Raw genomic sequence first — 24,678 nt, 5'->3', positions numbered from 1 at the left:
CCCAAACCAATTTTAGTTGTAGATTATTTTCTCCCGGCATCGCTACGCGTATCAATAGCCCCGTACCCAGTGCGGTGCGACTCGCTCTCTTCCACCTCTTCCTCTTGCGCCTCGTCGCGCGAAGGCCCGTCCTGCTCCACGATCCAGAAGGCCGGGACCACACTCCACAGCGCCAATGCACTCAGCAGCCACCATGGGATGACGACGTATCCCTGCTTGACGCCATACGAGAAAGCAGCGCCGATGAGCGCCGGCCCCGCGGCGCGCCCGAGTGCACTGACACTGGTCCCTACTCCGTTCAACGTACCCAGCACGTTCATACTCGATGCGGAGTTTGTGAGCAGGATCGTGCAGCACGGGATGCCGAAAACGGTGGTCCCGAGCTTCAGGAGCATGATCAGCAGCACGGACGGGATCCGCAGGGCCCCGGGCACTAGGGTCGTGAAAGGGGTAAGGAAGAAAATGACCGGCATGGCGATGGCGGCGGCTTTGAAGCAGTTCAAGATGCCGAAGCGCTTGGCGACGACCGGGAAGAAGAGAAACTGGATGATCATGCCGGCAATTCCGATGATCGTGTAGAACAGGCCAATGGTTTGTGCATCTATGGTGATACTGATGTCAATATATGGTTTCACAGAGATCAGGGAGCGCGAAGACCGACCGATACCAAAGCCACTGGCGAACTTGAACGGCAACTGGACGTCTGGGTTATTGTGGAAATCTTGCTCCGGATAGTGCAGGAAGACGGGGAACACCGAGTCAAACGCCATGCCCAGGCCCGACATGAGGGTATAGGCCACAAGTATTAGTTTCGACTGTGGAGTGAAGACCTCCGACCAGCTGGGACGCTTGGCCGGCTTGCTCTTCTTCTTCTGGGCTGGAGGAAGGAGCGTGGTACGCTCCTCGTCCGAGGGCTTTGCCTCGGAGCTGCGGCTTTTACGCGAAGTGCATGAGCCAGTGAGTGCCTGACCCAGCACCAGGCCGTAATCGTAGCGGTCTCTCTTGGTTTCGAGTGTTTCCTAGAAACTTTCTGTCAGACACGTCAAGCCCGCGATAGCTGCAACGGTTGCTCACTCGTAAAAACAGGAATCCACTCGAGATGCCCACGACAAAGAAGCACGCCGCAACCAGGTTCGGCAGGGCAAATGGGAATCGTCGCAGAAACGCGGAGCCTCCAAACCAGTCGGGATGCTTCTCCGCTGGACGCGCCAGAGCCCCGCCAAACGCGGGTCCAAAGATACTCCCCACAGTCCAGACGAGGGGCATGATGCTGAAGGCACGAGGCTGCAGCTCGCGCTCAGGCACGATCTCCGCGACCATGGTGCGGATGATGCCGACGTTGCCGTTCATGAGGCCGATGAATGCGCGGGTGACGAGCACCATCGGGAGCGTCTGCGACATGCCCAGCAGGATCGACAGCAGCATGGTGCATGTCAGGCCGCTCAGGATGATGGGTTTGCGGCCAACATGGTCGGACAAGGTGCCCCAAGGGACTGCCATGATAGCTTGGCTCACCGACGCGACCGCAGAGGCGATGCCAGCCCATTTGGCGACTTCGGGTCTGGGAACGCCGACATATTCGATCAATTCCGGCTGTGCAGGCTGTCAGCATCATGTCACATCTTGAAATGGGACGATAGCAAGCAGAGGCGTGGCGATGGATGTCGGCGACGGCCAGACCCAAGCTCGGTGCATACATACCAGATACGGGAGAATGGATGTGAAGACGACTGTTCACACGGATTGTCTTAGCAGATAAGGTCGCGCGATCAGCAAAGGCGAGAGACCTACTAGGCTCAGCGAATCGACATATCGCTAAACGTCAATCAAATCAGCGCGCGTTCAACACGAAGAGTGCAAAATTCCCACGTACATAAAATCACGAGCTGCTGGACGGGCAGTCCCGGTTTCTGCATTCTCTGTATTTGGTCTTTTCTGCTTTTTTTTTATGTATTTTCTGAAAGGCGCGACGGCCTGGATATATCCCCCAAGCAGCAAAGCCACGAGACCGACGAGGAGAAAGCAGACGCAGAAATCGAGCGAGGCCGAAGGCTCGGATAGATAATCCGCAGATCGGCTGCCTTACCACCACCACCACTCACCACTCACCACTCACCACCAACACCACAGACTGCATGTCGTATAGACTCCACCAGTCCTCCACCTTTCGGGGTCCGAGCCGCCTCCCGTGAGCGACGACTTGCGAGCTGCGAGCTGCTACTTCGAGTCTCGACCCCGCCGTGACCGGACCGTCGTCTATTGCATCCAATACATCCAATCGTATGCACGCTGCGACCGCGAGAATGTCTGTGGGATTTGCCGGCGTCAACTACGCATCCAATTATTGTACAGACCGAGGCGAGGCCCGCTGTATATTCGATTTGCCCGAGTCGCTGGTCGACTTGGTCTTCTCCACATCCATATCGACCAAGCTTCACTGCGCTCCACCTGGAGCATCGCATTCGGGTGTCGGCAAGCACCACGGTCTAGCAAGGGGCGCATCCCCAGCAAGGAGACCACTTTCTCAGCTGCCTCATGACTACATTGATCACTGACTGGATGAGTGGCGCACTTGCATCTACTTGCATCTTTTCACTGCGGGGGATGCTTGAGCGCCCGATTCGGCCCCGGACTCGGCGCCGGTGCCGGCGCCGTCGGGACTCTCTTAACATCGTTTGATTTCACGTCTTCGACCAATAATCTATGGGCCTGTATCCGGAGATTTTCAGCCGGCTCGTTTGGTACGGATCCTTACATTAACGGACTAACCAAAAAGCCTACTCGAATCCGGAGCGAGCGAGACAGTCAACAGGATTTGGTATTTTCACTAGATACATACGCAGAGCTCGGCCTCGGGCAATAGCTTATGATGTGGGTGTCATCGACGTGTGCAATCTGTGACGACGATTTATATGCTCCTTCAACTTGTCTGATCGAATCCATTTGCTCGGATCACAACCCGGGAGATCACAGGATGTCATGCCCTTAGCGATGGATGCTGGATCGTGATGCTTGGCTGCCAAGTGCCGTCCAAGACTTCCCTGGTTGGGGAACCCCTTGGTGGCATATTCACATTGGGGGAAATGGCATCGATGGGGTCGTGAATGTACCTTGAAATGTTTGCTTCTGGCGGTTAGCACGCTCTTTCGGAGAGGAAGGGGTCAAAAGCATACTTCCGAGACCCAATGCTTTGCCACTGTTTCCCACAGACTGGGCATTGCAGCGGATCAGCAGAGGGAGGAGCACTGTTGGGAGCGGTATGCAACTCAAATCCAGTCGAGCTCGAGGTTTGATGCGAGGGAGGGGAAGTTCCTTCTATCCGTTCATGCGTGGTATCTTCTTCTGGTTGCCGGAAAGGACTGCGTTGCAGATTCTCATCTTGATTGTGTGTCTGGTCGAGATCTTGGGGTTGACCCACTGGGTAAGGCCCAGAGGTGTCCGATGCATTTAGCCAGACTGGGTTGACAGTACTGAATGGTGGTGATAGTGGTAGTTGTTGATGTTCAACGATGTACTGTTGACCAGTGGCTAGTGATGCGCTCTGCGGTATGGGTTTGCGCTATCGAGAAAGGGCAAAATGGTTGAATATGCCTTTTCAACCCCAGTATAGCGACTCAACACAGACGAGAAATCGTTGGAAGGGAGACTCAATGGACAGCCCTCTTTGACCGAGCAACGCAGCGAGAGGATGGTTTTTAGAATGAACGAATAGAACGGCCCGGAAAGGAAACAATCAACACAACGAGGGAACGAAGTGGCAGCGGGGCGTATCAAATGAATGAACGAGGATGGCAGGCCCAGTGCCCCTGGGAGGAAAAGAAAGCAGAAGAGAGAGACGTGCCAGCGCTTCTTATGCTTCACATCGCCGATGCTGGCGGGCCCAAGCGTGGGTGCCCCGAAATCCCGCGCTGTGATTAGCGAGTCTGTCGCCTTGCAGATCCGCTATATTGCTTGCGATCTTCCAGTCTAGAAATTTCTGATGACATCTACCTGGGGCTAGGAGGGGTGCCCCCAAAGGTAGCACTCTGATTGAACAGTCATACTGCAGGGCCAATCTGGTTTCAGCGGAGAAGGCGCATTTCGATAATCTGCCTGAGATGGAGTCCTTGAAAATCATTGCATACGACCGGATGAACAGCTATCGGCTTGGAAAGATATAAAAGGATGCTTGGTTCGCTAGAGACCGAATATTCTTCCAATTATCCACGGACTCCTACTCAAATCCACACCTATTTGGCAAAGCAAGTTCGAGCAATGTCTTCTATTTTTTGCTGTGACTCCGTCTGCCCTTACAGGCCAGCACGACTGTCGCATGAAGACAAGTTCGAGTCATTCCTTGTCTGGGCCAAACAATCTCAATCATCCCCGGTGGCAGACTCGGCCTCGTTTTTCCAAGCTCCCAATGCACTGCCTCCATTCGCAGTTCAGTTTGTGCAGCAAGTCAATTATGGTCCCATCGAAGCCAAGCGATACTTCATTCCATCCCCAGGCACCGCAGCTTGTGGGAACAAGATCGAGTTCTTGGAAGTGGTCGAACAAGATCTGCTGGTGGGCAATTTTGAAAAGCTCAATTCGTAAGTGCTGTTGGTGCTGGATACTTGCAAGTGTGGGTTCACCAGACTGAGACTATGATGCAGCTACAAGAATTTCAAGTGCTCATCGCATAACAAATTTTTCGAGCTGAATCTGTACCAGAAGGATCCCATTAATCGACACCATTGGCGATTGAACATTGCGAGACCGGGTGGTGATATTGATCTTTGAGTACCGGTGTGATGATGGGGGCTTTTGTATCTTTCAACAAGTGCAAATAAGTGTTAGAGATGTCGTCTAGTAGTGGTTTTGAATTTCGGGGTTTTAGCTGGTCATTGTGACATTTTACACAGGTAGTGAGATGTCCATTTGAGAAACAGCGTTGATTATGAATTCTATGTAGTCTTCACTTTCATCCGAACCAGCTGTTGGACAGATGCCATTCAAGCAAGCTCGCCGCGCTGCCTTCGGACAGAATCATATTTTAGCACAGCCCCCAGCAATACTTCCGCTCCCAGAACACAATCCTCTGGTTTACAATATTCATCCGGGGTATGGCTCATCCCGTTTCGCGTGGGGGTAAATATCATGGCTGTCGGACACCGTTTGCTGACATGGCAGCTATCATGGCCGGCACCACTCAACATGTGCTTCCAGAGCTTTTGCGACCGTGTCTGACCTGATAGCAAACAGCAAGACTCCTCTGCTGCCTGCTCAACTGCTTCGATTGCATCGGTGTGGAACTGGACCGCCTCATTTTCAGTCAAGGTGGTCCACTCGACTGCCACGCCGCGCTCACTCCCATCTTGAGCAATACCATCGAAGACCTGGTGGCACTTCTCTACCATCGCAGAAAGAGTGCTATTATCGACATGGCGCACGTCGAGGGTAAACCGCACCGTATGCGCCATGGTGTTGATACTTCCAGGCTCGACATGAAAGATCCCAGTGGTGATCAAGCCCGCGTAGTCTTTCGCAATCTGGTTGGATGCCGCGATCATTTTGGCTGCAGCCAACAAAGCGTCTTTTCGAGCAGCAAGCGGAGTTGTACCGGCATGGCTGTCTCGACCTTTGACCTCGACTTCGAACCAGCGATAAGCCTGCGCCGCCGTGACAACTCCAATCTTGAGTCCCTCGTCTTCCAGGATTGGGCCTTGTTCAATGTGAAGCTCAAAGTGAGCACCGATAGGATTCGCCTCAAACGACGCTGATGTCTCTCCCAAAAATCCAATGCGCTCAAGCTCCTCCTTCACAGTTCGTGGTTTGGAGCCTTCGCTTGCCGTGACCTCTTTGCAGTTCCAGGCTGCCTCCAGTGGAATGGAGCCGGCCCATACGCCAGAAGACATGGTCACCATCGGGAAGCGTGCTCCTTCCTCGCTGAAAATACTGGTCAGTCATCAGAAACTAGCATGCTAGGCGCGTCCAACTCACTTTGTCCAATTCACCAGCCCGACGGGTCCTTCCGTCTCATACTCAAGCTCATGCAGCGTACGCAGGGCCTCGAGCGCTGCCATGACACCGAGAATCCCATCATATCTGCCACCTGTTGGCTGTGTATCCAGATGTGACCCCATAAGCACGGGAGGTGCGGTTTTATCTTTGCCTTCGCGGATAGCGAAAATATTCCCCATTTGATCCACCGTCACGGAGCACCCTAATGTTTTCACTTGCTCGAGCAACCAGTGTCGCACTTTCTTGTCGTCATCATTGAGAGCGAGACGAGCCATGCCAGTCTCTGTATCAAGGCTATCATCACCGAGGTCAGACGCATCGTCAATATAAGGGGTATATGTTCACATACCTTCCATAAGGATGAGCTTTTCCATATTCGCATGTTGCGTGGATTGATTCAAGCAAACGAGATCCGTTTATTCTCATCGTTCTCTCCGGGATTTTGTGAGAGCTTGTTGACCTGTTCCGAATGCCACTGCAGTATGGTCGAGTACGCATACGGGTGAAGAGTGTGGACGGACGAGTGGATAGGCAAGGCGAGAATCGGAGAATGTCCAGTGGCCTGCACCACAACGCCATTCCGACTGGATATCGTCGGCTGACCGGGATAAGATGAGCTAGAAATCCTTTTTGTTATTATTACCATTGCTAAAGAAAGAGCACGGCAGCCCAACCCCACGGCCACCTTAGGACCTGTAGGTGCGGGCAGTCCCGACACGGGCGTCGGGCGATTCAGCGAAGATGATAGGCAGTGTCTGCTGGGGTAAACCCAGGTCCTCGAATCAGAATGCACCAGGCTCCCCGCAACATGGAGACAAGGGCTTCTCCCAAGGCGATCTGATCGGGGAACGGGCGCCGGGGCGAAACGAGGGGAGATAGCGGGCAACTCATCTCCACCGCGGGCGATGTTGGCCGTGTGAAGATCCGCGCTCTTCTTACTTCCCCCATTGGGCTTCGTGATTTTTGCCAAACATCTTCTCAAACAACAAGGACCAGGGAACTTCGTCAATCTACTATATTCACGATCTCAGGATAGCCTCGCCTCGGCGCCATACAATGGGCATTCTTCCTGCGCGCAAAGCTGTCGCCCTTCTGGCCAAACAAGGCCAAGAGCTGACCGTGGTCAACACCTATGGGAAACAGGTTGTGGACTTCTGGGCATTCAACCCCAATGACCCTCATGATTTCTTGTCTATGGTGCATACGCGCACCATTCTTCACAAGATCGCGCTTTCAAAGGGCGATCAGCTATACAGCACGCGAAGAAAGCCCATTTTGACTCTCACCGAGGACACGACTCGGGGCGTCCATGATATGATCTGGTCGGCATGCGACGCGGAGAGATATCATATGCAGGGATACGATGGCTATCACGACAACTGCACGGACAACATGCATACAGTCAGTGGTGCATATAGACCTGGTGAAGAACCGCATACCTATGGAAGTGATGCTCATGATATGGTAGGCCCTGAAAGCGAACTTTCCCGATTTCCAAATCGCAAATGATTGGGTCCCAGACCCTTTGAACATCTTCATGAACGTGGCGATCGATCATCACGGGGGATTGGACATCCGCACTCCAACCAGCGAGAAGGGACAGTATGTGAGATTTAGAGCCAAGACGGATTTGATTATTGTCATGAGTGCCTGTCCCCAAGACCTCGCGGCCGTGAACGGTGGTATGCCGACCGATTGCGAGTTCCAATTGAGCGGTACATCGACTCCGTCTCCAACTACCTTGACCTCTATCCAGCCGCGGCTTCGGCCTCGAAAAGTCAAAGTCGCATTGTCAGTAGACTTTGATGCCGTGTCCCACTGGCTGGGAACGGGATGCCATCCCGATAACAACATGGCTGACTATAGCTCCGGTATATTTGCCGGACAGGTTGGTGCATACCGACTGCTCGATCTGTTTAAGAAGCACAATGTCGCAGACAAAGTTACTTGGTTCATTCCTGGTCACACCGTTGAGACATTCCCTGAAGCTGCGCGTGCTGTACTGAAATCAGGCGCGGAGATCGGACTTCATGGATATGCACACGAGGGTATCTATCAGATGACAGAGGAGCAGGAGACGGATGTCCTTCTGAAATGGTGAGTCCCTACTTCCTCCCGGACACGTATAAGCCACTGACGTCGGTAGTATCGATGTCGCAACAAAGCTGGCCGGTAAAAAGCCTCGTGGGTATCGTGCACCCATGTATACTATTAGAGAAACCACGGTGAAGCTCTTGCGAGAACATGGATTTCTCTATGATTCATCGCTTATGCACCACGACTCACAACCATACTTTACGCCGAGTGACCCTCCGGTTAAACCCATTGACTTCTCCCAGTCGGCATCGTCGTGGCTACACCCGACTGAAATTGCTTCCCAGTCCTATCCACACGGGCAACACCCACTGGTGGAACTGCCATGTGGCTGGTACAATGAGGATATGATGCCATTGCAGTACCTCCCTCATCTTGCGAACAGTATGGGCTACGTTTCGACGAGAGTGGTGGAGCAGATGTGGAAGGATAAATTCATGTGGCTCTGGGAACATGGTAACGAGGGCAATGACGCTGCAGACTTTATTTTCCCGCTCCTGGTTCACCCAGATACAAGTGGGCTGGCACATATCATTGGCATGGTGGACCGGATCTTGCAATGGCTACAGGGCCTCGGAGGTGAGGTGCAGTTCTGCACGTATGAGCAGATTGCGGCCGACTGGCTGGAGGTGCAGAAAAAGGCAGCGGGCCAAGTCTAGCATTGAGTAACTCGGTGTGCTCAAGACCGTTGATACTCTAAAGGATCCGCATGCCCACATTTGAAATGATGACGAGAACCATGTGTAGGCGCATTTGGCCATATTTCACCTCATCTTTCCTTCAATAGCCGCATGGCCGGGCTTTCGGGGCCAGTGCCATGGACAACTGACGTAAGACCCTTCCAGAACGCAGCATCCAGTCTGATTGTAGCGAGGCGCGCGAGTGGCCAGGCCCGAGATTGCGTCCGAATTGTATCTCTCCATTTGACCAGCAAGCTCCTATTCTGTTCTGCGTTTGCCCTGCTGGGTGAGTGGGCAAAGCATAACAAAATGAATGTCGAGAGATAGCAAACTTGATACCGAGCGTCTATGACATTGACATAGTCAGCCGTGTGTTGCAAAGTATCGAGAATATCTGGTGTCTTCTTTTCACACGCGGGGCGAAATGAACTTACAAGAAGGCCAGAAGCTAGCAAAGTGCTTCGCCGTGAGAGAAGATACTAAATCGGTACCGGCTTTGGCACAAATATAGCAGTTCCCAAATATTGTCGGAAGTGGCTCAACAAAATTCTCAGCAGGGCACTCGGAACGATGGATCAGTGGTCTGAGAAGGGCTCGAAATATGAGAATCTCGACAACGATATGCGAGAGCCTCAAAAAAGCACCCATTTCAAGTTCTTCCGTGTTTAAATCAGAAACTGATTTTGAGAGCATCGGAAGGCTTTGTCTCCAGGTCTCAATTCTTTTTCGAAGGGGTTGTGCACGTATCAATAGCTCGCTGAGGGTCGAGGGCCTTCGGCTGGCCTTCAAAGTACTAAAAAAGGTTAGTATGGTTGATTACTATATGCCAAAACAAGTAAACTCACTAGAATTCTTTCAGAACATCCGCAGCAATCTCACTCATTTGGCATTCTGCTAAGATTAGAGGAACGTAGGACGTTGTTTCAACTGGAGTTGTCGAATCCCGTGAGTCATTCCCATCAAAGTCATCGGCCATAAGCTCTGAGACATCCCAATTATCATCATTCAAATGTATTGAGCGGCCAAAAGCCAGAGCGTGCCATATATGTTGGGTATATGTAAGCCACCAGAGTCTCCTCCGAAGCATGATTTCTTTCCGGGGAAGTTTCCATTTGCCAGGATCCAAGTTAAGACCCAGGCTTTCGGTAATTGCGAGGGCAGAGCATGATAAAGCCCAAGATCCTGGCGAGTCTGCCACAGCAAAGTTGTCCGGTGGTCGATGAAGCAGAAGGAGGCATAATTGTAAGAGAGGGAGATGGGCCAAGGAACTTTCTCGGTGATAGCTGCGATAGGCAATAGCCCATAATGTTTCAGTATGGACTCCAGAGTATCCCTTCGTAAGACTGAGCTCGTCATCAAAGAACATAAAAGGCATCGCCATTGCGTAGACGGCACTTTGGATCCCCAGAAGAGCGGATGGCTCGTGTGGGGCTTTCTGCATCTGTTCTAGATCGTGTCGCGCGAGAACGGGGAATCGAGGGTGCACAAAACGGGCATATCTGAGAGTCATGTTAGTAATGCCTCATACTGTAAGGATTCGCAGGGGCCTCACATTATGAGGAGACGTTTTCCCAGGTCAGGGGGCACAAGCCTATGAAGAAGATCCATGTCATCCAGCTTCGAAGTTCCTCCTGAGAACATTCTTTCGTTGGCTTGAAGGGCCTCTTGACAGATCTCCTCGTGAGTCATCATGAATTGGATAGGTGTTCCCTCGGAGCCTCGAGGAAGACTCATGCTGGTCTCGTTGTCATGTGGTCCAATCGGGTCATTGTCCCTGACCTTGCGGAAGTCAACTCGAAACATAGGGTACGTATCCCGAGAGTTGTATACATAATGTTGTAAGAGATACGGGTCAGACTCGCTAGACAGACCGATCACTTGATGCGAGTAATCTACTCGTTTATCTAGAGAGAAATGATCTGGCCATTCCGTCACTTGGCTCTGGTGTCCGGCATCGGAGGTGTTGATGGGACTTGCGAGGCTTAGTGAAGGATGACTGAGGGAAAGATCCATTTTATCTCCCAGTGCATGCTCATTGCCAATGTCATTCATGGTTTGGGTATGAGACGAAGAGGCACTCGGATCAATAGGCGGCACAAGAGTCGACAGTTGTCGAGTCAGCAAGCTGTCCGGAAAAATGCCTGGAGAATGATCGGATCCATTGTCCGACGAAGACACAAGGTGGAAATCGTTCATGCCGACGGTTTCTGACCCTGAGGTTTACTGTCAGTCGTGCTATTCTGGATTTTGATGAGGAGAGGCTCACCATAGGGAAACTCCCCTGCACTCCAGGCAGTCGGGAGAGAATGTCCAATTTCTTGTGGAGGAGAGAAGTGGTCATTCAGTGGTGATACATTGTTGCTCAGTAGCGGCCAAAAAGAGGTGGATTCCCCAGACATGTGTATATTATGGTTGTCTGCAACAAACCCATGTATCGCAGCCAATCCAGCTTGAGTATCATTGACGTTGACGTGACTTGTTTCAGGGCGATATGTTCTTTTTAGTGGCCGGAGAACAAACGTGCACTGGCGGGACATTTTTAAGCACTGTTCGCACGCTCGATCATTTCCCTGCATCTTGCATTGGATCTTTCTCGAACGACACAAGTCGCAGGGACGCTGCTTCTTCGAGCGGTACTTTCGTGCTCGCTGCAATGTCCTTTCTGCCTCCATCATGTCTCGGTACTTCAATGCAAGGAGCCCAAGTCCAGAATGCAAGAGGAAGAAGGATTGATGACACAGAAAGTGGCTATCAATGCGCCCAGAGGCAGCACGTTGGAAGAGATAAGAGAGCGGAGATGGATCGCAATACTGTCATGTGACAGACGCCACGCTCTCCGCATCTTTTATATGATGACTCTGTGCGTTCCTGGTCCAAATGAGGTCGAACTGTAGTATGAATCTGCTCTCTTCACTACTGTAGGACGTATGCGTCTGATCTCTACCATAGTTGAATGTTGCCCACACTAGGTATTCCTAGGTATACCCGCACGACCCACCGGATGAGCCTATGATGGAATCTCAGAATCCTACACTTTTAGATGGTGAGCAACCCAGTCCCTGGATATATCGGGACTCTTGTAGAAGAGGCCGGCATGTCTACCCGACTCCCCGTCAAGCTCTCTCGCCAGCGACGATATCGATAAGCGACGGCGCGGCCAAGTCACCGGATCTCGGGGGAATCACGGGGTTTCGCACTATCTGTTTAACCGCGTCGAGTTTAGTTCGCTGCTTCACTTCACTCGCATTGGCTCTCTCGATATCCCCGCCGGGCGATAGCGGACTGATAGGATTGACCGTCGAGTATCATCCTGTTAGATACGGCGGCCCCGAATCGCGGCCCTCGGGCGAAGAACAGTTCCCCGTCATGCCTAGCAATGTATCAAATGCCTAAGGGATATGAACATGGAAAGTCTCGGTTTCAATTGGGGGCCTCTCGAGCTTGATACACCTCGATCTAGCAACCCAATCAACAATTCAACCCCATTGTCCTCTCGAACCACACGATGACGGTCCCCGATGGGTCGACAGATCCCGAGTATGATGTTGTGATAGTTGGCGGAGGCCCTGTCGGTCTGCTTCTCGGTTATCAACTGAAACGATTCGGAGTGTCAGTCTGCGTGTTGGAACAGCATATGAAGGAAGTGCAGGAAGCCTACGGTCGTGCGATTGCACTATTCCCAAGGACCTTAGAGCTGCTCGATCAGCTGGACCTCATTGAACCGATGCTGCAACTTGGATTTGCCTGTCGAACGAGCGTGACATACAAGGATGGCGAAAGGATGTGAGTGACGGATCTTGTTGATCTCGGTCGAAAAAGACATGCTCATGGCGTTCAGTGTCCCAGGCCGAGTTTGGAGCTTCATGGAAAATATATGCGATACCACATACGACTTTGTGCTCGTCCTTCGCCAGATGTATACCGAGCAGATTCTTCGGGATAAGCTGGATTCCGTTGGGGGTGTTTACTACCAGGGACATGAGTGTGTTGATATCGTTCATGATGGCAATACGTCTTTGACGAGTCAAGCGGTGGTCTCAACATTTAGAGAGAACGAAACGGGCAAGACGTTGCGATTGCGAAGGTAGGCTCAATTGATCTACTCGCAACCCTAGAATGCCTGCGGCTAAGAGAAAATCCAGCAAATATCTGATCGGTGCAGATGGAGGACGAAGCTTTGTTCGAAGATGCATGGGAATCCCCTTTGAAGGGGATAGTTCGGACGACGAATGGATCCGTATTGACGGGCTTGTTGAAACTAATATGCCCCTCAATCGCTCTTACGGGTAGGCCATGTGAAACATTCTATTCGTCCCCCTCTTCGCTCTGTATGATCTGACCACGGCCGAGCTTCCTAGAGCAATCGAGAGCAAAACTCATGGGAATGTCTTATGGGCCCCCTTGGACCATGCCGCCACAAGAATCGGCTACGCATACTCGCCAGCCATTGCTGCCAAATACCCCAACGGAGCAACCGAGGAAGTTGCAGTGAAAGAAGCCGTGGAATCCATGAAGCCGTTCGACGTGAAATTCAAAGAAGTGCATTGGTGGACACTGTGAGCTCTCCGGGCTTCCCACCTCCCTTATGTATAGATCGTCCTAATCATCGGTTGACAGATACAAAATCGGCCAGCGGGTTGCGAAGACCTTTTCCCAGGAGAGAATTCTTCTTTGCGGAGATGCAGCACACACCCATAGCAGCGGCGCCGCGCAGGGCCTTAACACCGGAATCCATGACGCGGTCAACCTGGGTTGGAAGCTTGCTCTCCAAATAAAAGGGCTGGCAAAAACGGACGTACTCGATACCTACAGCCCCGAGCGCATGCATGCGGTCCAACAGCTGATTGACTACGACAAGGATATCGCGACCCTAATGTCCTACAAATGGCCATCCTGGTACAAAGGAGATCCCAATGCGGATCCGTACATCGTTCTAGGCGAGATATTTGAGAAAGCGGCACCTTTCAATACAGGACTAGGGATATCTTACCCCAACAATGCCCTCAATCAACGCTCGACTCTTGATCTAATGGTACCGGGCAGCCGTCCTCCGGATGTGGAGCTGACGACGCCTGGAACGAGGCAGAAGGTGAGGCTTCAACGCGTGGCGCGCAATCTTGCCAAGTTCTGGACCCTCGTTTTCACAGGGGATGTCTCTGCAACCAAGTCATCTTTGGCTGAGTTGAAGGAGTTTTCCAAGTCTGCCAAGGGGCTCGGAACCAGTGAAGCTATCGGGTGGCTCACGATCAGCGCCGCGGCGGGCAATTCTCCATATGAGACGATTGGAATGATACCATTCGGAGATACTTTTTACGATCCTACCACCGAAGCACATGTGAAGTTTGGCTTCAAGCTGGAGGAAGGCGGCATTGTGATCCTCCGTCCAGATGGCCTTGTTGGAGCCACGGGCCCGATTTCTGGAGACTGGGTGAAGCACTACTTCTCGGCAATTCTGCAGTGATTGAAATGTTCATTCATAATTGACTTGATCCAAGCCGATATCATCCCCGACACGCCACGCGGGCCCTCTCGGAGATCCAGTAAATGTCAGTACAGAGCAAACGGGTATAGAGGTATCACGATGGCTATCATATACAATCGCTAAGACTCATAAAAAAAAAAGACTCGGCCTCGAGCTCGGGCGTGGAATAGAAACAAGGTAGAGCACCAAGCAACATGTCGGTACAGTGGTGTTCATAAAGCAACAACACCAGTCCTCAACTCACTCATCAGAGCCTTCAGGAGCTGGTACAACATCATCCTGCGCGGGATTAAGCTTCTGCCCGATAGCAATGCTTTCTCTCAGGATCTGACGCGCGTTGTCGTCGTCAACGCCCATGTCCTCTTTGACAAGACGCATTGCGAGCTCCGGGACCAGAACCGATTGCGCATAACCGGCCACACCGGCCGTGGTGATTATTTTATCGTTCTTGGACAGATGCCTTAATTTTGTAGCAAAACGGTCCATCACTGCTTGTAACCTGCCAGAAAGAAAATAGCAGTTAGCCTCGGTATATGAGAGGGGTGGCGACATTACTCACATTTTCTGCGACCCTTTTGTCCCGTAGTACCCACATGAGATAGTCTCAAGGCCATCGCCGGCCAATGTGAGGCGGAAGTTCTTCGCCTTGCCAGCCTTCAAATTGCTGTCCAGAATATTGCGGAAGTAGGAGGAGCCACCTGCAACCAGAAGCTTCTCCAGACTAGAGAAATGGGTCTGCATACGTTCATCGAATGTGCTCCAGTCAATCGCAGGGTATCCCTGCGCCGTCCATTCTTTAACTGCGGTGTCCTGTTGATGGGAGGCGCAGAACTGCTGCTGTTCCCGAATTCGCTGTTTCGGCTGAGCCTGAAACAACGTGAGCATTTCTGGGTCGACCTCCGCTTTACACATTGGACAGAGTGCCTTCCGCGGCGGTAATGACGAACGATCGCGCTCTGCGTCGGAATCCCCGAATATGGAGGAAGATGGGGAGCTGAGAGGTGTGCCAAGAGATGAAAGGGGGGAATCGCTATCCAGATTCAAGGCTTGTGGGTCTTTCGAGGACAGAGTACCCAAGGAGGAATTGGACTTGTCCTCAATGGAGAAGGTTGGAGGCATCTTGAATTTGGATGATGTGCCTTTCGATTTTGTTGCGGCACGGGGCTTTCGCGGACTCGGCGCATTGATCTCTATGGGCATTTTGAAAGCCACTTCCGGTTCCGAGTCGGATGATTGAGGCTCTTTCTTGCCCTTTCCCTTGCCTTTCTTGGAGCCTTTCGGGGTGTCCTTCTCAGGCGTGGCAGCTGAGCGTGCGCTTGAGCTTGGGGGCTTAGAGAAAGAGCTACCCGTTGCATATGTGGTCATCTTCATCCGCTTGGAGCTTTGCGAAGGAAACGACAAAGAAAACGGGTCCTCGTCATCATCATCGGCCGTCATCATACTTAAAGTCCTTCCCAACCCTCGCTTTCGTGCAGAATAGTTCCGACTTTGAGAACTGCGATTCTCCGGACCAGATGCAGGCGATGTCGACACCTCTCGGCCCCCGCCCACAGATATTCCTCCCCGTGGTTTCTTGTTTTTCTCGTCACCAGAGCTCTGGAGCTCATCGGCCTCGCTTGGTTCATCTTCGCTGGAGCTGAGGGGCTCATCGTCGGTTCCAGGCTCTCGGCTATCACGTCTCGGCTCCGCCTCCGTCTTCACCGTTGTTTCGCCATCGCGTGGCTTGTTGAAGGATGATAAGAGGTGTCTCGACGGAGGATTGCGCCTCGTGAGTCGATTCGACGCATAACTCGAATCGGGCTTTGGACGGGGCCTCATTATACCGGGAAGGGAGGCGTGTGTCGGGGACGCGGTTGTGGAGAGATTGGACCCAACGATAGATCCCGAGGTGACACGACAATAAGCAGCGGTCGCGTCGAGGCGCGCAAATTCGACCCGCAGACACGACAGGCTTCACACACGCAACAGCGTGGGAAATGTATGATTCAAGTCGAACAGCTCAGTCTGAAATTGCACAGAGGACAAAGCTTGAGGGGAACGCGGGTGACGCGACAAAGAAAAGGCGCCCCACACGGACAAGTGGAATTGCAATCGGACTGGCAATTGGATGGCGGTTCTACTCCATAGACATGACTATACATCGGCCATCTTTATCGAACATGTACACCCCCCTTGCGCCTCTGCAAATGCACCCCGAGTGCCCAAAAGCTATCGAGATACTGCGATATAGCAAATAAAGAAATGAAAATGCAAAGCAACGTTCCACGCTATTCGAACGTCATCGAAATCCCGTCATCTCCATGCCCCAGGCCATGATCATGCTCGGCCCAGGCATTGGGCTCGAGGGCCATTGCTCCAACGGCACTGGAGCCAATATTGGTCGACATAGAAGCCGAAGATCGCAGCTCGGGCCGATCGGAAGGTTCATTATATCGTGGCGGGGGTTCGTGAAAGGAAGTGTCGAAGGTCATCTCTATTTCCTCCTGGTGTATGGCGGAAGAATCGTTTGGGCCGCGGGAAGCGAGCGACCCTGTGTCAAGCCGGGGTTCAGATTCTGTCCGAGTGACTGCGGGTGGCTCGATATTCTTCGCTTCCTTCTCCTTCTCCTTCGTAGTTGTGGATTGCGCAGGTGTCGGTTCAGGCGAGGGGTTCAAATCAAGTTTCATTGGAGGCAGAGTCGACTCCAGCTGCTTGACTTCGATCGCTTCCGACGCCAGCTCACTTCGGATGGCCTCGATATCGAACAGGACCGAGCCCGGCGCACTCGTGGTCTCAGTCGGGCTGTGCAGCCCAGAATTACGGTCCACGTCGTAAGTCTCCCAAGATTTCTTCTCCGCCATCTTGCCACGTTTGAAAAGGCCAAAACGCTTCTTCTCTGGCTTAAGCTCGGCTTCACGGCGGGCTTCGTCAATCTCACGAATCAACTCTCGCTGTCGTTCAGCGTGGTTGTCGGGATCCGGATCCTCAATTTCAGCGAATTCATCCTCCAGGACCTCCCAGCCAACTTCCCTCAGAATACGGGGCATGGCAGCGCGATAGTCCATGTGGCCGTTGACCGTCTCAGTCAGGTCAAAGTTCTCCAGCCCAGGAATGCCTTCAATAGGTGCCAGGCCTGAAACGCGCATGATACCTCCGCTTGTAGCGCGGAAGAGATAGCCCAAGATCCAGTCATTCTTGGAGTATCCGTTCACAAATCTTCCAGACACCACACTTCGAGCTTTGAGGTAATCATCTTTACTCGCCACAATGGGCGACCCAAATAGGTACACATTTTGGATAAGTCCATGGGCACCTTTGTCAGCCAGCTCCTTGAGGCAAGAGAAGATCACTCGCGCGCCCAAGGAGAAGCCAAGCAATGTGATGGGCCGGTTGCCAAGGTTCCGGTCTCGCAAGGAATCAGCCATGACCAGGCCTGCCGAATGAGCACGGGCTAGGGAGACGTTCCAGGGATTATCGATCAAATAGGCGAGTTTTGTGAGGACGAGAGGTAGCTGCAGAGATGCCATCAAAGCCATTAGAACAGTGCTGCCTAGCACTTGCTGAAGCCCTTGGGTCAACGCCTAATGAACGGTTAGCCAGAAACAAATGTACCGAAGCCGTAGCAGTGCTCACCTCTGTCGCGAGAATGTTGATGGTATCACCCATACTCCGAAGCATCTCGGGCTCCCACAGAACGGAATAGATATCTCCCATGATCGGATCTACAGTACTGTATGGCAACCGAACATCATCGACCTTGCCAGTCATCCAGCCGGAAACGGTTACGATGAGGTTGAGCTTTTTGTTGTTGTGTAGAGGGCGATATTCAAAGGTTTGAACCGCTCCTGTACGTCGGTGTGAAGCCCTCATGCCAATAGCACTTCCGCTCAGAGTAGCACTCGAAGCAATCAGGGCAGTACCGCCAGCTCCACCCAAGAACGCACTGGTGCCGGAGATACCTACCGTAGTAAGCCCAGCAGCAAGACCGGCTCCAATGACAGGAGCCAGCAATCCAGCTGAGAGCCCGATGACCAGGCCGCCGCCAACGGTGGCTAGGCCCATAATCATGTATTTGCGCTTGAGAGACATTTGCCTCCGTTTCTCCATGTGCTCCGACTCATCCCAGTTCTCCTTCTCGGTTTCTTCTTGCATTTCGAGGGCGTCTGTTACACGCTTCTCGAACCGGGAGATCTGTAGCCAAGATACCTCTAAAGCGGCTCCCACTCGTTCCAGTAAGGTTCGTGACCGAGCGTCATAGGCTGAATCTGCAATGAGCACCAAGAACAGATCGCAGAGCACCGTCCACCGAATATCGATGTCAATGCGCTCAGAAGTGGGCATATGAGAAGGAGTGGTGACTTCTGGTGGTTCCTCGCTTTCGTGGGCTTCATAAGGAGGAGGGGAGCCGAGTTCGGAGGCTGCAGCAGTCTCCGAAGAAAGTCTGGATCCAGGGCCGTCTTTCAACGTAGGCGATGAGACCGAAGATCTAGGAGTCTTCGAGTTGCTCTTTGCCATCGGATTCTTGACCCGCGCATTCTGCATCAAGGGCCGAACCAGATCTTCGGGTTGGACGCCATGCCCAGCCAGCTGTTCAATCATGATCTGCTCGGCTGAGGTGATATCCATATGCATATATAGCCGCCCCATGATGGCTTGGCCCCATTTTCGCATAGCATCTAGCGCTTTCGCCATGGTTTTACGCGTCCCCTTAGTTGTGGGTAGCGCAGCCAGCTCGAGGCTCATCGCGTGGATCGACAGTCGAACAACACCTACATATGCAATCTTCTGTGTTTCGTTCAGAAGATCTTTCGTGGCTTGCAACTGGCCGACTGTATCGCGCAGCTCCTCGCCTTCGAGACCAGCTTGATTGTCGCCCGTTTCTCGGAAAAGATAACTGGTGTCTTCGTCGAGACTGGTGGCAGATTGAGCATCCTCGTCGAGCTGGACGCGAGTGTAGCCCTTTCCGGCGCCGCCTAAACCCGTGTAGACAGCTTCGTCATCCTCCTGTTGAGCACCACGGGCAACTAGTCTTCCGTAATCATCGTAGTAGTCGAGCTCTCCAAGAGCAGGCATCTCCTTCCAATCCCCATGGTCTGCGTCTTCCTCTTCGTCGCTCTCATCATGGTGTTCTTGGGGTTGGGCCAGTCGCATGTGGGACCATTCGGAGATTTCAGTGTTTTTGGGCTTTGATAACGACAACCGAGCAGGATCGGTGGTATCAGACGTGCCCGTGTGGGACTTTTCCGCAGGCGTAGAATGGGATCCCTGTGATTCAACCTTCTCGTGGGGCTGTGTTACCCCTTCTGCCACCTCGGTCGTTTCCACCTGGATTTCTGGTCGGGCTTCGGGTGATTTCTTATCAATTCCACTCTGTTCAGGATCTGGCTTGATTTCCGAGCCGGCAGGCGTGTTTGGCGTATTAGATCGATCGTGACTGGCATCAGGAGAGTCGTTGGAGGCAGATTCGGTTTTCGGATGCCTTCGAATCGGTAGGCCAAAATCGTCAAACTCCTGCGGCAGGGCTTCCTTCGCATCCTGCCCTTTCTCGTCCGTTGTTGGCCCAGTTGTCACGCCTTCCCCCTCGGGCTTCATGTTTGCCTTCTCGTTTCCGGTGTCATCCCCAGAGGGCGCGCCCGCAGTGGACGGCAGCAGAGTGTTCGACTGGGAACTCGCAGGCGGAGCAGCGTGGTCGGAGGTGCCGCCGACGGTGACACCTGCAGCGGACATTCTTTCACATGGACAAAGGGCCCTTGCGAGCTCGAGAGAATGTCGGATTCGGGGTTGTCGGTGTAGCCTCGCACGATCCTTGCTCGACCGGCTCTAACGCTCGACCCATCCGGGCCAAAGAGCTCGCAATCGGAGAGATTATCTCGATCTCTTTGCTGTGATCGCAATGACCGGCAGTGGTCATCGAACTGGGGAAATCTCCGCAGACGATCGGTTGGCCACGCGGCAGAAAGGAGGTTCACGAGGGGGGCGGGAGACAATGCGGCGGGGGAAAGACAACGGCACCGCCCGCAGGGCCGATCACGACTCGAGAGAACGACAGAGAAATCGATGCCCGAGGACAACTGTCGATGTTGATGGAGAGGTCAAATCGTCAGCTCCGCTGCAGTGGAAGAAGCTCGACAGCTCCAACAACGCGGAGTCCCGGAGAGCCGAAAGCGGACGGGCGACGCAAAGTGCCGAAGTATGAAAACAGCACTCGCTGGAATCCACGACATTTTGGAAATACGATCAAATCAGTCCGCATGGAATACAAAAAAGTTCAATCTACTAAACAAATAGACCACGCAGCACAACAGCCCGGTGGTATGGCAGTCCAACCCATATGAGGGGCATGGATTTGGCCAATAACGCCCCCGCAATCCAACTGCCTCGCCTCGAATGCCCAAAATCAACCACGATTTTCCACCACTTCCCCCTGGCAGTTGCCAGCACATCGATTGGGGTTTAAGCTGACACTGTAGGCCTCAGCTGTCGACAATCTGGGGGCGCCGTTGAGCCTCACGGGGTTGCCTCCAGTCCTCAGTGTCCGCTATTGGGCGAGAAGAGCGTTTCCTTTGACTGTTGCTTTGACCTTCCACATAGATCACAGAGTATCTTCTCTATCCCCCATGCGAGCTGTTGCAGAAATGTTAGACCGCCCAACGTGTATCTGCTCGCTCGCAACCCTAAGATATGAGCCCAAGAACGGCGAGTGTGGAAACATGCAGCCTCAAGGCCCGGGCCGAGGGCGAGTCTCACCCTGATACAGGTGCAGGGCAAAACGAGGAGATGATGAACTGTGATCCCATTGGATATCGCACGACACGTCGATCATGTTTGGCGAGGCAGTGCACCCCGGGTACTTTTGCCCGGGTTCATCGTCAACGGGGAAGTTGATGGCCCTCACCCGCGCTAGCGCGGGGATCGGGGCTCAAGATCGGCTCTTTGAACCATATTCAGAGACATCCAGGCCAGTCAGAGGCGGTCTCGCGCTTCAGCCATGGCGTCATGACCCGCACAGCCTTGGAATTTGCTGATTGGGGCGTGAGTCACTTGATATGCCTGCGCTTGCGGCTCGGGCTTAGTCTTAGTGCGGAGAGATGTGAGGAATGCAGGTTTTATGTGGCCGTGGTGACTTGCAGTCGTCTAGGGACACGATGTCGTCTTTGCTCCCATCTCTCTCCTGTTCTTGAGCCTGAGACCTCGTTGCACACCTTTGCGCCGTTTCCAGTCATGATCATGGCATCAGGTAAATGATCTCTGATTTCCCTTTACTGGCTGCGATCAGGTTGCTGACAAAGTCTTCATACTAGCCTCAGAGGCCTCGATAGCTCGCATTGCCGGCGCGGGGTTTCGCCTCTCCCTGCTTCTCAATGCCGCTGCTTGTCAACTCGCCCAGTCCCGAATTGAGATACACAGCATCGCCAAGGGCATTTCACTCTTCTCCTTGACCCTCAAACATGCAGGACAGCTTCTGGACGCTACCAATCTCGAACTGTCTTCCGAGGCTGCCGAGAAGGCTTGGGAGATCGCCAACCAGGGCCAGATGGTCTTTGTCGAAATCGAGCATATGTTGGACAAGCTGCAAGGAACCGATTCAGACGAAGAACTAAGGAGAATACCGGTACAAGAGCGTCTCAAATGGTGCTTCCGGAAACAACACGTCACATATCTTCTGGCTCATCTCGAATCTCTCAAGCTCAGCTTGATCGTGATACTGCAAATCCTCCAGCTGGGGGAATTTGTCAAATTGACCTTCAATGGGGTCGACAACAACTCACTGGGCACCGAGGACGGCATTGCCCAAGAAAAAGCTGAAACCCAGAACATGATCATCGTGCGATACTGGTCACTCAAGCGTTTGGATCGACTATGGGATCTTGTAGAACAGGAGGCTCTCGAAGCCGCCAGTGACCCGACTTGCCAGAAGATCAACTCAAATCATTTCTCGAGTACAGCTTCCGCCGTGTCACTGGTCGCTGCAGCCACGGCTTCGAAGCCTACTAAACTCCATATGGTAACTTTTGGGGACGTCGATTTAGGATTGAGTGATATTGAACAGTCTCCAAAGGATATGGTGCACCTTTCAGACAATGCGACGGACCGCCTTTTGCTACTCTGGGCACCAACATTGGATTCATCACTACTAAACACTGCTAGGAACTCTGCCCATGATGTGGACAAACCAAGCCCACCACGAGTCTATGTCTCCTCTGAGAATGAGGACTCGGATCCCGACTCCGATAGTCCCAAGCCACGCGGCTACTACCTCGAAGGGAATACAGTGGACTGGCGAAAACCTCAATCCCAGGAGGCTCGACAGCACGCAGCAGAGCTACGCCGGCGGTATTCCAGTTACCAGGCCCATGTGGAAGACGATCTGGAGCTGGATAAGAGTTCACATTGTCGAAAAGCCCGGTCGACCAATTCACAGATGACAGATTCAAGCGACGAGGGCGAGCAGAGGTCCAATGCGCGCCAACCACCCCATTTCAACATAAGTGGTACTCGCCGGCACGCGAACAGCTTGTCATCCAGACACCCTCTTGGCCAAAAAACAGGACCATCTGCATATCCCAGCGGCTTCTCACCACCAATTCAAAAAGTTCCTCGATCTCAAAGACTGCCACCGTCTCAATCTGGTTCATCTCATGTCCCAGGGCCCCAGCCGCCATACAAGTACTACCCCAACCAAGACCATAACAGTCCTCCACGCTCAGTTCCAATGGGCCAGCCCAATCCATCAGGAGCAATGCCAATCCCTTCGCCACGCGGTACACCTCCAACCCAAGATCCTCCCTGGACCCGGTCTCAAGGATACAACAACAGCATGCTCCAACCGCGCCACCACCCCTCCGCATACCCGCTCTCATCCTCGTCCCCAGGATCTAGTTTCCGGCACTCGCCTCCGCGCTCGGTGCAGCGATCTCCCAGTCGTCCCAATCGCCGGTCTTCACATGAAGAAGCTAAGGAACGAGAGCGACACAAGTCGCTGACCCGCAATGCAACCCGGGGGTTGGCAGGAATCGGCGCTATTGCGGGATTCATGGATGCGCTAGAGGCGTTTTCACTTCTTTGAGAGTTCTCTGATGATTTCTTTTCTTTCTTTCCTTTCGATTAGTTCGATGGTTTTCTTTATCTCTCTTAGATCATCGGATTTGAACAAGACATTAATTAGTCTTCATCCGTCCCTCTCTATGTACTACTATCATGAGACAACGAACACTAGCTTTTGATCCGAGCTGCTCATCGGCGTTTCTTATGATCTCACGATTGATAATCCACGAATCACACGCCATCGATGTATATAATAGGACTGAGAATCAGTCTGACTCGCCAGTAATGACAGTGGTCAGAATATATTGCTGCAGAGTTTACGTCGTTCTTTCTGTCCCACACGAGGCACCTAGGTACCTAGCATGCAATCATAGTTTTCTTCTCCTACCTGAATATCTATATACAGTTACCCCCAGGCTACGGCCTGGCTCATGTGCCTTGGTAAGGGATGCGTTGTCCTCTATTCTTGGGAAATCATCGGGCGAAACATGACATAAGATAAAATAAGAAAATAAAACAAAAAGAGCAAGAGTGAGAAAAAGAACAAGGGAACGGACTCTGGCGACGGCTATTTCAAAATCCAAAGTCTCATGCCTTGCCACTCAGACCTCCGGGTTGGAGCCAAGCATGTAACCCTGAAGCCCGAGGAGCTTTGTCCCCTCCCATGACCAAGATATTACCTATATTTCAAATAGTTATATAGTACATATGTGAGGTAGCATCTTCTGCTAATAGTTTCATAATACCTACATAGGAGAACTCACTGAACCTCCACCGCGCGGAACTAGCCGCCTTCACCTGTTCCAGTCTACCTCGTCCACCTTCCAATCCCCATTCCAGTCACGCTGCAAGTGCGCCCAAGAAAGCCAAGAGTCCACCGAGGCCCGCAGCGCCTAATTTAGGCTGTTTTGTTATTACTATTATTGTTGTTGTCGTTGTATTCCTGTCGGACTCGACGGTCACCCCGATCGCTCGCTAGCGTCGCGGAACTTCCGTGTCTACCGACGCTCCGACACCGTTACCACCGTATAGCCCCCGTATAGCCGGAGCCATTGGCTCTGGAATTGGGCCAATGCGGTCAATGGATGCGTGGATCGGAAGTGTGTGTCTTAGATCGGGATGTCGGATTTAATTTGACTGCTTTGCTTGCGATTCTGTTATTAAGTCGGTGGTTTCGCTGTGGGGGTAGGCTTTTCTTCTCTTTTTCGTTTTCTTGGGCTTGGGTCGAGCTTTTGATACCCATCGTTTGGTGTTCTCAGTGGGATATTCTGGTTTATGCTGTATTTCATCCAGGGAATGTGTGAGTTGGAGGTACCTAGGTTCGTTTATTTTTCCATTTTGTCCTATCCTGTGATTCCTTTTCATGTACAATGCTTTTTCGCTGATGCCGGGTATGTGCTGAGCAGAGATCAC

At 52.5% G+C, this 24,678-nt stretch overlaps 8 protein-coding genes across 8 annotated transcripts; 4 read left to right on the top strand and 4 right to left on the bottom strand.

The window, feature by feature from the left end:
* Positions 1-23: 23 nt before the first annotated feature.
* Positions 24-1,916, bottom strand: N7459_002693 (MFS transporter; the record flags this gene model as incomplete). The annotated part of the gene is made up of 5 exons (XM_056941878.1): positions 24-1,019; positions 1,075-1,593; positions 1,702-1,730; positions 1,792-1,815; positions 1,874-1,916. 5 exons carry the CDS (start codon positions 1,914-1,916, stop codon positions 24-26), a joined length of 1,611 nt encoding a protein of 536 aa, XP_056801761.1.
* Positions 1,917-4,254: 2,338 nt separating this feature from the next.
* N7459_002692 (uncharacterized protein) lies at positions 4,255-4,764 on the top strand (the record flags this gene model as incomplete). The annotated part of the gene is made up of 2 exons (XM_056941877.1): positions 4,255-4,574; positions 4,638-4,764. The coding sequence occupies 2 exons, from the start codon at positions 4,255-4,257 to the stop codon at positions 4,762-4,764; spliced, it is 447 nt and encodes a 148-aa protein (XP_056801760.1).
* A 212-nt stretch (positions 4,765-4,976) lies between these two features.
* Positions 4,977-6,411, bottom strand: N7459_002691 (M20 family metallo-hydrolase; the record flags this gene model as incomplete). The annotated part of the gene is made up of 3 exons (XM_056941876.1): positions 4,977-5,910; positions 5,965-6,279; positions 6,335-6,411. 3 exons carry the CDS (start codon positions 6,409-6,411, stop codon positions 4,977-4,979), a joined length of 1,326 nt encoding a protein of 441 aa, XP_056801759.1.
* Positions 6,412-7,041: 630 nt separating this feature from the next.
* Positions 7,042-8,738, top strand: N7459_002690 (polysaccharide deacetylase family protein; the record flags this gene model as incomplete). The annotated part of the gene is made up of 3 exons (XM_056941875.1): positions 7,042-7,386; positions 7,454-8,082; positions 8,132-8,738. 3 exons carry the CDS (start codon positions 7,042-7,044, stop codon positions 8,736-8,738), a joined length of 1,581 nt encoding a protein of 526 aa, XP_056801758.1.
* Positions 8,739-8,848: 110 nt separating this feature from the next.
* On the bottom strand, positions 8,849-10,811 carry N7459_002689 (fungal specific transcription factor domain-containing protein; the record flags this gene model as incomplete). The annotated part of the gene is made up of 4 exons (XM_056941874.1): positions 8,849-9,105; positions 9,194-9,552; positions 9,605-10,258; positions 10,312-10,811. 4 exons carry the CDS (start codon positions 10,809-10,811, stop codon positions 8,849-8,851), a joined length of 1,770 nt encoding a protein of 589 aa, XP_056801757.1.
* A 1,453-nt stretch (positions 10,812-12,264) lies between these two features.
* Positions 12,265-14,220, top strand: N7459_002688 (uncharacterized protein; the record flags this gene model as incomplete). The annotated part of the gene is made up of 5 exons (XM_056941873.1): positions 12,265-12,542; positions 12,598-12,843; positions 12,902-13,045; positions 13,118-13,315; positions 13,377-14,220. The coding sequence occupies 5 exons, from the start codon at positions 12,265-12,267 to the stop codon at positions 14,218-14,220; spliced, it is 1,710 nt and encodes a 569-aa protein (XP_056801756.1).
* A 261-nt stretch (positions 14,221-14,481) lies between these two features.
* N7459_002687 (uncharacterized protein) lies at positions 14,482-19,947 on the bottom strand (the record flags this gene model as incomplete). The annotated part of the gene is made up of 4 exons (XM_056941872.1): positions 14,482-14,740; positions 14,801-16,192; positions 16,519-17,801; positions 17,854-19,947. 4 exons carry the CDS (start codon positions 19,945-19,947, stop codon positions 14,482-14,484), a joined length of 5,028 nt encoding a protein of 1,675 aa, XP_056801755.1.
* Positions 19,948-21,447: 1,500 nt separating this feature from the next.
* Positions 21,448-23,287, top strand: N7459_002686 (uncharacterized protein; the record flags this gene model as incomplete). The annotated part of the gene is made up of 2 exons (XM_056941871.1): positions 21,448-21,457; positions 21,522-23,287. The coding sequence occupies 2 exons, from the start codon at positions 21,448-21,450 to the stop codon at positions 23,285-23,287; spliced, it is 1,776 nt and encodes a 591-aa protein (XP_056801754.1).
* Between the last annotated feature and the right edge of the window lie 1,391 nt (positions 23,288-24,678).

The sequence above is a fragment of the Penicillium hispanicum genome (genome assembly GCF_028827665.1).
Source record: "Penicillium hispanicum strain IBT 35686 chromosome Unknown utg000003l_segment0_segment0, whole genome shotgun sequence".
NCBI lineage: Eukaryota > Fungi > Ascomycota > Eurotiomycetes > Eurotiales > Aspergillaceae > Penicillium > Penicillium hispanicum.
The sequence above is the reverse complement of the archived record's forward strand: the minus strand, read 5'-3'. Positions and strand labels throughout refer to the sequence as shown.